This window comes from Anabrus simplex, chromosome 3, assembly GCF_040414725.1.
Source record: "Anabrus simplex isolate iqAnaSimp1 chromosome 3, ASM4041472v1, whole genome shotgun sequence".
Classification (NCBI taxonomy): Eukaryota; Metazoa; Arthropoda; class Insecta; order Orthoptera; family Tettigoniidae; genus Anabrus; species Anabrus simplex.
Genome location: NC_090267.1, coordinates 334,282,613 through 334,297,048, shown reverse-complemented (window position 1 = coordinate 334,297,048; position 14,436 = coordinate 334,282,613). Strand labels below are relative to the sequence as shown.

The window sequence follows — 14,436 nt, the reverse complement described above, 5'->3', positions numbered from 1 at the left end:
TGTATATTCTGCCGCTTGATTTACGAAACTTTAGCGTTATTCACGGCAAATGACGATTTTAACATCCCGTTTTGAATAATCAGGGGAATGAAACGGTACAAAATGAATACATAATGATCTACGCTGTCAAATGCTCGACTGAAGTCGATTAGGGACATCTTCCTCTTATCCATAGCATTTATAATGTCTTCTGTGTCTTTAAGAAGGGCTGTGAATGTACTATGACTGTGTCTAAAACCCGACTGCAGAGGTCTAATAGATTATGCTTGAGAAGAAATTCTGACATTTGAGCATGGCTGATTCATTCAAGACCTTTGGAGAGAGCTAATATGATATTAATGAGTCAATAATATGAGAAAGTTATAGGATTTGTGACATTGGGAATGGGATGAATAGTTCCACGCTTCCATTGTGATGGAAATGTGTGCGTTGTCAACGAGTAATTGTAAATGTGCCCTATTGCGGGAAGAATTTCATCCAAGTTTTGATCAAGCATTTTGGAACTAATATCGTTGTCTCCTTTACATGTTTCTTACTATGGCGCAACGTCAATTTGACTTGATTCATGGAAACTGTGTTCATTACAAATTTCTCGCAGTCCGGCTTTTGTGTACTTAGTTTGGAAATGATAGCGCTTTTGGTGTTGGGCTCTATCTGGACGGGGAGAGTAATGAAACTTGCATTCAGACTGTCTAGAGATAATGCTGCGTCAGTATAACTAATAAATCGTTTACTAGTTATCTGTAAGTTTTGCCACAATTTCGATTAATTATCTGTATTCAGTAGATTGCGTGCATGACGTATCTTAGCATTTCTGATTGACTTCGTAACTTTATTTCTTAGAATTCTGTACGCTTCGAAATTCTCGTTCGTTTTCTTTGAAGTTGCTGAAAACACAGTCACGTAGACTAATTAGGTCTTTGATTTTTGCACTTAATCAATCAGCTCGTTGACTTTTTATTCGAATCACCCACACAGGAGCATAAATTCCTAGTACTGTATAATAATTCGACTTTGTCATAAATTGAATTCAATTCATAAATATGCTGCCATAGAATACTTGTATTTTCAATTTTTAGTGCTTCAATATTGATGATTTTTAGGTCCCTAAAGGAAATTAGTTTCGGTTTACGTCTAGGACAACGTAGAGAATATATCATGTATATTAAGTCATGTTTTGATATACCTGGTACAGAGAGCTGTCCATGCAGTAAGACCTCTTGAGAACAGTTTGTAATCATTAAGTCCAACAAAGACTCAGAATTACAGCTGGAGTGGGTAGCTTTAAAGAGAAGAATATGTAAGTTTAATGACAAGCATGTCACAGAGTTCTTGATTCCCCCCGTCATTCGAAAGAATATTGCACTTGAAATCACCCATTATAATCACATGTACGTACTCGCTTACCTGATCGTGAAGAAAGGTTTCTAATTTGTCAGGAAAAGGTACTTCAGGTCGATTTAGGTGGACGCTAAACAACTTGACAGTTCTTCTTGTAGGTTTCAGTTTCTATAAACATGCATTCAGGAACAGGGTCGATATGGTTACCAGGAATAGAAAAGAGAATTCTACATTTTAAATCATATCTAACATACTGAACTACACCCTCACCCGTTCGTGAAACCGTGGCTTTTTTGAACAATCTGTACCCGGCAGGTCTACTAAGCTATCGGAAGTGTAGGCCGTAACCAAGATTCACTGATGAGAAGAATATAAGCTTTTACTGCAGACAGGATATTATTTACTTCGCTATGGTGACGTATGGGAGACCGGACATTTATGTGAAAACATGAGGAGAAAAATAAAATTAAACGTCACTCGTCTCAGTGTGATATGTACACGCTAAGCTACACAGCGCGGTAACTGACTTTCGAAGGCCGAGAACATACACAGTGGCGTAACGTTAGGGCCTGCGTTGCAGGTGGGCCCGGTCCTTTAAGGGGGCCCGCAGACTCCTCGCAATATATCCTAATGTCACTCTGGACGGAAATCGTCAGGGCGGTTTTGTAGAATCAGTCGAAATAATTTGTTTTACAATTTGTACGTAGAGGAATAATTACCACCTGGTTGCGACTAACAGCAGTTTATTATACTGAGACACCCGAAAGGGAAATACTTTCCAGTCTTCATGGACTAAATACATTCTATTGACCTCTTGAACAGAGAAAAGCTGCTAAAGAAATTGGCACATATGATCGGAGAAGAGCACACCATCACGGCCTTGTTGAGGAATAAACATACGCGACGGTATATCAATCTCAAAATACATAATACAGACCAAGGGGGTCATGTAAGGGACCCAATCAGTCCTGTTCTCTTCAACATATTGGCATTGGTCATAATAAGAATAATATAACACAACAACGAAACTTCACTAAACATGTATGCAGACGACATGGTTCTTGGCTCAACCAAACCGTTAGCAACCTTGAGACATGGGCGGAAGAAAACTCCCTGCAAATAAATGAGAGCAAGGCAATGCAAGTGACTTTCAGAAAAGGCGGAATAGTGACAGAAAATAACAGAATAACATTCAGAACGATATCCTGTAACCGATCTCAACGTCTCAGTTGTAATCATTTTTTCAGTGACAACACAGAAAAATATACGAACAAAATTAAATAAAAAACTGTTCAAATAAAGTTCGAAAAATATCAAATAGCATAAAACCTTCACTCAAAAAGAGCTCCTTCGAAACTGAATTGACTGAGTGTTACTATGCCTACGTCTTATTAGCGTTTTCTTTACAAATAGTGGCGTTCTAAAGGAACACTGAATTTTTTCTCTGTGTTGTAATTTTTCCAAGTGTCATATTGAACTTGTGTTGTCATAACAGACTGTAGGAATATAGAATATTTCTGAGTGCCACATTTGATCTTGTGTTTTTGAAACAAACTGTGGGGAATATAGAATATTAATGCCATATTTAAACTTGTGTTTTCTTCTCATGAAATTCCGAGAGTACGTAAAATTTTCAGTGCTGTAATTAACTTACAGTTTCTGCTTCGTAATAATTATTCACACACAGTGTTTAATACTCTTCAGGTGCAGTTAAACTTTAATAATTATTTATAGACAATGAAGCTGGACAGTCTTTGAGTGCACGTAATTTCAATAATTATTTACAGACAGTGTAGAACATTCTCCGAGTGTCATTAAACTTGTTTAATTTATAACAAATATGCTGATATGTACTGAACTTGCACGAACTGTAAATATTACGTTCAACGTTGTGTTCCAATCATAAAAAAGACGAAGCCTTTCGTTAGGAACAGTGATAATGCACGTTAGCGATCTAATAGTATATTTCAGACAGTCGTGCCAATATCAGCGGACTTACGTCGCGAAATTGACCTTGCAAATTTGTACATAATTTTCCCAAGTATCAGTTCGGCGGATATTCAGCGTGTGATCAGTTACTCAGTTCAGTTGTTTCCTTTTCAATTGTCAGTTTCATGAACCTTTGACATGTGTGATTCAACGAGGTGTTTGAGTCAAAGATTCAAGTGTCAATTTCATTAAAATTTGACGTATCCCACTTATAACGAATCAATGCAGTCTTTAAAGCAAAAATTAATTTATTCAACAGTCATACAAGTGAGTTGAAAACAATACGGGGGACTTGTGTGCTCGTAACGCCTCACCTCTCCGTATTCTCGTGTGAGATCGGACCCCGCAACGTGTGCATCTAAACATGTGAGAACTTCCAGATCCTCTAGAAACTCGAGAAATTCTAGAACGTCGAGAACTTCCCATCAAGGACGGGCGTGATCCCTGTCCATACCGAGCCCAGTAATCATCCCGGAGTCCGGAGGTTCCAGCCTGCTACAACGCATCAACTCAACATGTGTAAAGTGTGATATGAATTTGTTCCAAATGAACATTACAACGAGATTTTCAAAAGAATATAAATTCAGTGAACTAATACCCCTTTCTGTACCAATTCCGATGCTTACGTACCCCCCCCCCCTTAGAAATATTCCATGCTCTTCAAGCTAGTATCTGCGGCTAAAACATTTTTCCTGGTACAATTACATTATATGCCTATAAGTATTCATTTAATTCTTCTGAGTGTTTTTTTCCATAGGACACTATTTCCAAACATTGAATTAGGGAGTATATGACCCCCTTTAGGAATTCAACCATTTATCCCTTAACAACTCCTGTACTTTAAATTACTATTCTTCGTGCTTCGGATGTAACAGTTACATGAACACACCATGGTTTTATAGAAGGAAATTTTAGTCAATCTACTCAAAGTTCTCTACAATTCTGTTAGGAATTTATTTTACAGTACTTCAAGGTTATGAATATACCAAAGCTCCTTTTACGATTAGTGACGCAATTTACTGCAACAGGTTTCCAAGGATCGCGTGTTATTACTGGACACACATTTCTTATAAAATGTTTAGTACGGCATCTCATTTCTCCATTCACCACCACTTTGGACTTGAAGTAAAAATTATATTGATATTTTGTTGATGTAGTATAATTTTTCGTGTTGGTTGAGTCGATAGTAATACGTGATTATGCTGGTGTAAATAGTTTTTATTGTTACCTTCCCTCAAGAACAAGGAACACAGTAAATGCTGGACATTGGGAGAGGGCTAAAAGTAACTGCTGGTGTATTTTATTTTGTAGCGATGGTCAAGACAGTATAGATTCTAATTCTAGAGTCAAGCTTCTAGCTTCTGACCGTACAACGAAGAATACGTTGTTTTGAATGACCTCCCTATCAAAATCACGGACAGCGTTTATAAACTCTCATATAGCGCAATATTATTCTTTGTCATGGTCATAGACCACTGCTAAGTGCAACCTCAGAGTGTGAAACATAAGCATATTTTTATATGTTTTTATATATTACATCTATTTGTAACACTCCTAGGGCAAATATAATTATTGTATTATAATAAACATAGTAATATCTACATTCAAAACTCTGTATGTACAGTATGAATTGGTATTCGGTTATAACTCTAGAAACACTATACATAATTTTATGCAGTTTTCGTGGTTTATTCCAAGGGATGTTTTCGTATATTTAATATTGAATTATGTTGAAAGTAAGCCAAGCAGCAACGGTTTCTGCGAAACAAGGAAAGAAAGTAACGGCACATAAATATTCTCGGCTTACGCTACCTAAACAGTTAACAATATTTATGAACTACATAGGTATGAATTGTAGGTATACAAAAATATACTACAGAGTTCTCGCAACCGTACACTATCTTCAAAAGGCCTCCCATAATAACAGTTTTAATATCTGTTAACAATAGAAGCCATACGCTAGGTACGGGAAGAGCTTTACCGAGGCTCTGCTTTACGCTGCTTAAACCGTTAAAGATATTATAAGACTATGGAGAATTAATGAGTATAAAATGTTCTACGAAAGAACCGCACATGTATTTAAAGAAGCCATTGACGAAAGAGTTACCTTTCTGTACGTTTTCGCCCACGTGAACCAAATTAGTTCGCGAATCTCCGTTTTGGAACGTTGATGGGGGCAGATTCATAATTTCCGTACGAGTGGAGACAAGGGCAAAAGCTAATATTAATAAATTGTACATAAAACACTCTATCTATATATATAAATTAAGAATTTTGTCTTTACATTGCTCAGAATTTAAAAATAATGGTATTTCTGTATCGGTCGTGTCCACAGTAACAACGAGGGGCACTTTTTAGTATTACGTCATCTCTGTCTGTATCTGTATGTATATACGGGCATCACGAGAAAATGGGTGAAGAGCGGTGGCTCGTGACAAAATGTTTATGGGGTTCACAACAACATTTTTGTTCATGTCTCAAATCAGCAAAAAAGTAACATAGGTACATAAATCACCGCACTAAAGGTTCCTTGTACGGTTCCTTTTTCACAAATAATATGGTAGAACCCCTGTAACCAAGTATACATTTTATACTAGACTAATCTGTTAGTGTAGAACAAAAGTAAAATTCATATTGAATATTGAAGGATGCGAGCACTATTCTTAGTTTTTAAATAGCACGAAGTTCACCTGGGTGTTAGTGTAGAACAAAACCAAACCCCATGGCCTACCAAGCGACCGCTGGTCATCCCGGTGGCCTGCAGATTGAGGTGTCGTGTGGTCAGCACGACAAATCCTCTCGGCAGTTATCCTTGACTTTATAGACCGGGGCCGCCATCTCACCGTTAGATAGCTCCTCAACTGTAATCACGTAGGCTGAGTGGACCTCGAACCAGCCCTCAAATCCAGGTAAAAATCCCTGACTTGGTCGGGAATAGAACTCGGGGCATCCGGGTAAGAGGCAAGCGTGCTACTCCTACACGAAGTACGAAGTTCACCTGGGTATGACGAGAAGCGTAAAAATAATGTGTACCGCATTTACCGGTCGACTTTTTAAAATAATTGTTGCCGAATTGACCCCAATAGTCTCCACATTACCTCGGTTAATCAAGGTTCTACTGTATCACATGTTAATTATCCTCGTCTTGGAAATTATAGACAAGACTAACATAGGGAATTCAATACTCGCGCTTTTGTGTGCATTTGAATTTCCACGTTTATTTATTTTTACACTCAAATGAGCAAGGTCTTTGCACCCAGCTGAATTCCATTCACTTCTTTCTTTGTTGAACAATAAACAGGGCAAACAAAAAAGCGCATTCCTAGATCTACATCCACAGAGCCACTTGCGTGTTTCGTACACATCTCTCTTAAACTTACGCCCGTACTCGCGTTTGAAAGTTTTTGTTACTTTTTGGACAATCAAATCTGGTTTGTCCGGTCCAAGCCTTTTAATTTCTAATGTATCCTCATAGGTTAATATTTCGCTGGTTAAAAATTATCTGAACTGAATTCATTTCCTCGTATAAACAAAGAATACCATGGTTACAAACCATACAAACAGAGAAGCAAAACACAACACTCAAATAAATTTCACTTGAAAAGATTTTCCAATCACAAGGTAAAGTAAACTTATTTCCGCCATTACGAACACCTGCTCACAACGAGCTAGAAAATGCCTATTCAGAATTACTAGCGAAAACTGCCGGTAATGTAATGCAATAGTAGCTCCTGGAAGACTGTGGCTAACCGCAATAGGGGAGGTGGCGGACCCTTGTGGTCAACTGTAATACTGCCACTGGTTTGAGGGTGGCTCACCGTGCTCCTCCTTAATGGGAATATCAGTGCATAAACCATGACGTAATCTGCTTTGCGCATTCGTATAGTCTTCAGCACAATAGCGCATTACCCAGTGTGCTCACTGCACTGTCAGTCAATACGAACAACTGTTGGTGTAACGCAGCTTCGATATAAGTCGAATGCTTTCGATCGATTGCTGAAATAAGGTCGAAAGAAAGGAAAGTTTTAAATTATCCATGAATGCGTAAAGACGTATTCAAACTGGGTGTTAACGTGCTCGTGTGCTCCTGAGAGCACAGCCACTGTGAAAATCGGTATGTAAAGTCGGGGATTAATGCACTACAATCCAGGCTATACATAGTTTTATTCACGCCGAGTGAAATGGTAACTTAGGGGAAGGCCTAAAATGTAACTCTCTAACATTTATATTATTAGTGATTCTATCGATAAATACTACACAACTAAAATTATATAGAATTTAATTTCCGATCATTTATGTCTTACACATGTTTACCGTATCGGCTATGAAAACAGAGATATTCACGAACTTTGATTGTTTGTTGCCAAGTCCACATCAACGCCGAACCACGAGAAAATGGGTCAACAGAATTTAATGAAAATCGGTATGTAAAGTCGGGTAATAAAGCGCTACAGTCTAGGCTATAAATAAATCTGTTGACGCTGGATAAAATGGTAGTTTAGGGGAAAGGTGCCTGAAATTTAATTTTAAGTACCTATGTTACTACGCAATGTAATACAGTCGTATTCAAAACGTATACACAATTCAATCTAGAATTCTGTATGGAATGTATAATTCCATAGTGAACTAGTATTCTATATTTTCGGAAATATGATGAATTAATTCATCATTGAGTGACAAATACTTTTTTTTTAAATCCCAGCTGAGTATATTATTTTAACACTGGAGGTACTGCATTACCTATCAGAAGTTTTCTGATGATGATGATGATGATGCTTGTTGTTTTAAGGGGCCTAACATCGAAGGTCATCGGCCCCCAGAAGTTTTCATGCGACCACTGACACTTAAGGACTCGTTTACATTGGATGCACGCTTGCGCGAGTAAACTGGTGGTGCGAGCTTGTAGTGGGTGGTTTCAATATGCGCACGGTGGTTGCACTACCGCCTCTATGAAAGAAGATACACTTAAGAAAATGGAAATTGCAATACCATGAAGGCATTGGTCGTTTGTGTTGATTTTAAATATATGGAACGATGTCATATAGGTATGTAAACGATCAAAGTTTCTGACCCATTGGATTGTTGCTACAGGTCTCCCCACGTGATTGGTCGCGGAGGAATCAACTCCAGTATACGGACTCTATTGTAGCGTAGTTGACTTGCAGTCTGTGCAGTGAAGTGTTCCCCGTCAAACATGCCTCGACGACAGAGAAGAGCACGCTATCAACAACTGTCGCCGTTTGAGAGGGCTCAGATAATTGGGCTGTGTGAGGCTGGATTATCGCTAAAGACTGTCGCAGCCCGTGTTGGCCGACAGGCATCTACGGTACAACGTGTATGGCAGCAGTGGTCAAAAGAAGGTAGGCCTACCCACACTCGTAGATCTGGCACAGGCCAAGCGTGACAGAACATTGTGAGAGAGGATCGCCGCATCATTCGGATGGCCCGGCTGGAACCCCATGCAACAGCAGCGCAAATTCGAGCAGCTGTGGCACCCCACGTTACACAACAAACAGTTTGTAATCGCCTGCGTGCAGCTGGCTTACGAGCCCGTGTTCCTGCAGAAGGTGTTCCATTGAGCCCACAACAGCGACGTGTAAGGCTGGCCTGGTGTCGAGAAAGATCGACGTGGGTCGACGAATGGCATAGGGTCGTCTTTAGTGAAGAATCGCGCTTCTGTCTTGCCCGCAGTGATCGCCGGAATCGTATGCACCGACGTACCGGGGATAGCGGCCGCCCGGATCTTATTGTCGAGAGGCACACAGGGCCAGCACCAAGCATTATGGTCTGGGGAGCTATTGGCTTTAATGTGAAATCACAATTAGTGCTTGTTGAGGACCCTATGACTGCTCGACAGTACGTTGATAGGGTACTCAATCCAGTGGTTGTCTCTATGATGGCGAACATTGCTAATGGAATGTTTCAGCAGGACAATGCCCGGGTTCACACTGCACGCATCTCCAGAGAATCTCTCCACGACATCACAACCTTAGAATGGCCCGCCAGATCCCCGGACCGCAGTCCTATTGAGCATGTGTGGGACGTGATGGGTCGACAACTGGCCAACCGTCCTCAGCCACCCACAACTCTGGAACAACCGACCCGTGAAATGCAGCAAGCACGGGCCAAAATTCCTCAGGAAGCAATCCAGGGCCTTATTGACTCCATGCCTCGACAAATTCATCAATGTATTACAGCTCGTGGTGGGCACATCCTGTATTGATTGTTATCCAAACTTGTGGTCAAAGGGACCTGAAAGTGTAATCATCGAATCAAAACCGAACACTCGTCCTGCATATTCAATTGCAGCAATGTGGAACCATTCGTTCTGGGTGTTGCAATTTCCATTTTCTTCAGTGTAATTTGTTTATAGACGCAAGCGTACTTTTCGTACATTGAAACTGCGAAGTGCCTTTAGCTTTAAAAAGAGTTTCATTCAAATATTTGAAGATTTTAAACCTTTTGATTTGGTATACTATTTCTCGCCGCCTCTGTGGTGTAGTGGTTAGCGTGATTAGCTGCCACCCCCGGAGGTCCGGGTTCGATTCCCGGCTCTGCCACGAAATTTGAAAAGTGGTACGAGGGCTGGAACGGGGTCCACTCAGCCTCGGGAGGTCAACTGAGTAGAGGTGGGTTCGATTCCCACCTCAGCCATCCTGGAAGTGGTTTTCCGTGGTTTCCCACTTCTCCTCCAGGCGAATGCCGGGATGGTACCTAACTTAAGGCCACGGCCGCTTCCTTCCCTCTTCCTTGCCTATCCCTTCCAATCTTCCCATCCCTCCACAAGGCCCCTGTTCAGCATAGCAGGTGAGGCCGCCTGGGCGAGGTACTGGTCATACTCCCCAGTTGTATCCCCCGACCAATAGTCTGAAGCTCCAGGACACTGCCCTTGAGGCGGTAGAGGTGGGATCCCTCGCTAAGTCCGAGGGAAAAACCGAACCTGGAGGGTAAACAGATGATGATGATGATGATACTATTTCTCAACGTGTATAGGTTTACTCATACTACTGCTTTAATACACGTACAGTATGGTAGATACTTCAAAGATAAATAAAATTACTACATATAATAATTTAAAAGATCCGCATGCTTAAATGTTGTAGGTAACACTTCAGGCTTACTTCAATGTAACGAGTATTTCTTCTGGAGACATACAGATCCTAACATTGGATTTAACTGTCTCAAGATTGATGGAATTTCTTTTCAAGTTGTAATTTTTCGGGAATAGATCAGGAAAAATACGTTTGTATTATCCATCTTCTTCTGTATCAGTAAAATATCCGGGGCCTTAAGTTAGGTACCATCCCGGCATTCGCCTGGAGGTGAAGTGGGAAACCACGGAAAACCACTTCGAGGATGGCTGAGGTGGGAATCGAACCCACCTCTACTCAGTTGACCTCCCGAGGCTGAGTGGACCACTTTTCAAATTTCGTGGCAGAGCCGGGAATCGAACCCGGACCTCCGGGGATGGCAGCTAATCACGCTAACCATTACACCACAGAGGCGGACTCCGATCCTCATTCTTCTCTTATTACAACTGAATCCATAGTTAAAAAACGTTAAAATAACACTATTTTCCATTAGAAAACTCTCGTCGCCCGATGAATCTATTTTGGAAGACTACTCGCGACTCTGTTGTATACAGTATAAACACTTCACCCACATGCAAGCCACTTGTGCACGCTGATCGAGAGTGCATCCAATGTAAACAAACCCGTAGGCTTACCTAGCTGCCTCTGTGGATCCGTGGTAGAGTGTCGGCCTCCGCATCCCAAGATAGCGGGTTCAAACCTGGCAGAGGTGGTCGAATTTTTGAAGGGCGGAAAAAAGTCCATTCGATACTCCATGTCGTACGATGTCGGCATGTAAAAGATATCTGGTGATACATTTGGTATTTACCCGACAAAATTCATTAAAATCTCAGCCATAGACGCCCAAAAGAGATCACGTTTACTCTGTCTGCCATCTAGTGGACCTAGAGTAAAACGGAACGTCGAAATTGACGAGCAGACAGCCAGATGGCGTCAAATCGAAATGTCTGCACACGGTAGCTGAGGCCATACGATTATTATTATTTAAGGCTTACCTAAGGTTTATTTAATCCACTTCACTACAATAACTAGAAATGATACAGTTTAAAAAAAATCAATGATTCGTTACGAAACTCAAAGGACACAATTGCTTGGAATCACTAAATCTGGTCGACGCTGGTGGAGTAACATACATAAACACCATGTGAATAGTTATGTAATATTGACATAACAATTAATCCCTTGGTAGTTGATTCTTAGGAAAAGTGAAAGCTGCTCTAGAAAGGAGTGAGTGAAATTGGAGAGTAAAATATTATAAATCGTTTTGTCATTTACATGTTCGCTCCGTTTCATTGTTGTAAACGTAACGCATTGTACACATGACGTTTACATGAATTTTTAAAATATGTTTTATACCTGAACATTTAATGCTTGCAGGCCAAGAAAAGCCAGAAACTCGTGTCCAGTGAAGAAGCGTTGGTAAAGGAAGTAAAGACGCTGTGGCAGAATGCGAGGACGGGATGGGACAAGTGTCAGTCTTCACACAACGTTATCGGCTGCAGAGGCAAATTGGTAGCTGAAGCTGAAACCAAGGAGGACAAGTTTACTAACAAAGAAGGGCAACTGATGTCTGAGGCGGCCACGTTAGTCAACAAGCTGCAGAGTGAAACAGACTACTGTGTCACTTCTGAGTTGGCCTCCGTCCCTGCAGCGCTGGCGGACACGTTTTCGACCATGGAGAAGTGCGTGAAGAAGTTACATGTCAAGAAGAAAGCGGATTGACCCAGATTTTTATCCTTTACATTGGGGAAACTTTCCATGAAAAGAAATTGTCTAGTTCGTAAATAAAGCACAAATGAAAGGAACTTTATCTAATTTCTTAGCTTACCAGGGTCGATTTTGGGGTAAGCCGAGTAGGCTGCGCAGTCTAGGAACCCGCGCTACAAAAATAAATATAAATACGATATTGAAACTATTCACAACCTAAATATGTTCAAAGTTTAAAACACTAACTATTAATAATCAATCAATAACACATTTGATCAGTCTTTTCCTCATTGTACTTATAACAAATTATTATTTCTTCCATATCATTAAGTACTGTACATAGACAAACTAAATAGGGTGAACTCTGCTTACGTCATGATACCGGTTACTCCGTGATACTTTTGACATGTTACCTTCATTGATCTGTCTCAGTCTTATCATTAGCTTTGATAATATGAAAGTGTCAGATGTACGCTATTCCTTATGCAGCCAGTCCATGCGATGAATGGTTTGAAAATGTTGTTCATAGGGTCGGTGGTGCATGCATTTCAGTGAGATTGGCAGACTTATATCAAATAACAACTTCTGGCTCAGAGTGGAAAACAACGGGAAACTACCTCACTATTCATTTGCCTAGTACGCCTCTTCATTGATGCCTAGGTTATCTATGGCAACTAATGGCGGAGCTGTTGAGAATCCAGCCAACCTTCGGGCTGAGGACTGAAGATGCATACATGTCTTAGAGCTGCGGGTCATCCGAAAATTTGCGTAACGAAATAATGTCATGTAGCAATATGTTTGACGTGATGTTATCTAGCAACAGTACCTAGAGAGCTGCACAGGCCATGGATCTGTATAAAGAAGCTGCACGGGACATTGATCTGTATAAAGAGAGCTGCACAGGCCATGGATCTGTATAAAGGGAGCTGCTCAGGCCATGGGCCTTTATAAAGAGGGCTGCACAGACCGTGGATCTGTATAAAGAGAGCTGCACAGGCCGGGATCTGTATAAAGAGAGCTGCACAGGCCGTGGATCTGTATAAAGAGAGCTGCACAGACCGTGGATCTGTATAAAGAGAGTTGCATAGGCCATGGATCTTTAAAAAGAGAGCTGCACAGGCCGTGGATCTGTATAAAGAGAGCTGCACAGGCCATAGATCTTTATAAAGAGAGCTGCACAGGCCATGGATCTTTATAAAGAGAGCTGCACAGGCCGTGGATCTGTATAAAGAGAGCTGCACAGGCCGTGGATCTGTATAAAGAGAGCTGCATAGGCCATAGATCTTTATAAAGAGAGCTGCACAGGCATGGATCTGTATAAAGAGAGCTGCACAGACCATGGATCTTTATAAAGAGAGCTGCACAGGCCGTGGATCTGTATAAAGAGAGCTGCATAGGCCATGGATCTTTATAAAGAGAGCTGCACAGGCCATGGATCTTTATAAAGAGCTGCACAGGCCGTGGAGCTGTATAAAGAGAGCTGCACAGGCCGTGGAGCTGTATAAAGAGAGCTGCATAGGCCATGGATCTTTATAAAGAGGGCTGCACAGACCGTGGATTTTATAAAGAGAGCTGCACAGGCCGTGGATCTGTATAAAGAGAGCTGCACAGGCCGTGGATCTGTATAAAGAGAGCTGCATAGGCCATGGATCTATATAAAGAGAGCTGCATAGGCCATGGATCTGTATAAAGAGAGCTGTACAGGCCGTGGATCTGTATAAAGAGAGCTGCACAGGCCGTGGATCTGTATAAAGAGAGCTGCACAGACCGTGGATCTGTATAAAGAGAGTTGCATAGGCCATGGATCTTTAAAAAGAGAGCTGCACAGGCCGTGGATCTGTATAAAGAGAGCTGCACAGGCCATTGATCTTTATAAAGAGAGCTGCACAGGCCATGGATCTTTATAAAGAGAGCTGCACAGGCCGTGGATCTGTATAAAGAGAGCTGCACAGGCCGTGGATCTGTATAAAGAGAGCTGCATAGGCCATAGATCTTTATAAAGAGAGCTGCACAGGCATGGATCTGTATAAAGAGAGCTGCACAGACCATGGATCTTTATAAAGAGAGCTGCACAGGCCGTGGATCTGTATAAAGAGAGCTGCACAGACTGTGGATCTGTATAAAGGGAGCTGCATAGGCCATGGATCTTTATAAAGAGAGCTGCACAGGCCGTGGATCTGTATAAAGAGAGCTGCACAGGCCGTGGATCTGTATAAAGAGAGCTGCACAGACCGTGGATCTGTATAAAGAGAGTTGCACAGGCCGTGGATCTGTATAAAGGGAGCTGCACAGGCCATGGATCTTTATA

At 41.2% G+C, this 14,436-nt stretch overlaps 1 protein-coding gene across 2 annotated transcripts in view; it reads left to right on the top strand.

The window, feature by feature from the left end:
• Positions 1-12,210, top strand: part of LOC136866800 (uncharacterized) — a 98,152-nt gene extending 85,942 nt beyond the window's left edge. For both annotated transcript variants that reach the window (XM_068226697.1, XM_068226698.1), the window contains one exon: positions 11,799-12,210. In XM_068226697.1, the coding sequence (XP_068082798.1) occupies positions 11,799-12,143 (345 nt within the window). In that variant the 3' untranslated portion in view covers positions 12,144-12,210. The remainder of the gene's footprint in view (positions 1-11,798) is intronic.
• The last annotated feature ends 2,226 nt before the right edge of the window (positions 12,211-14,436 follow it).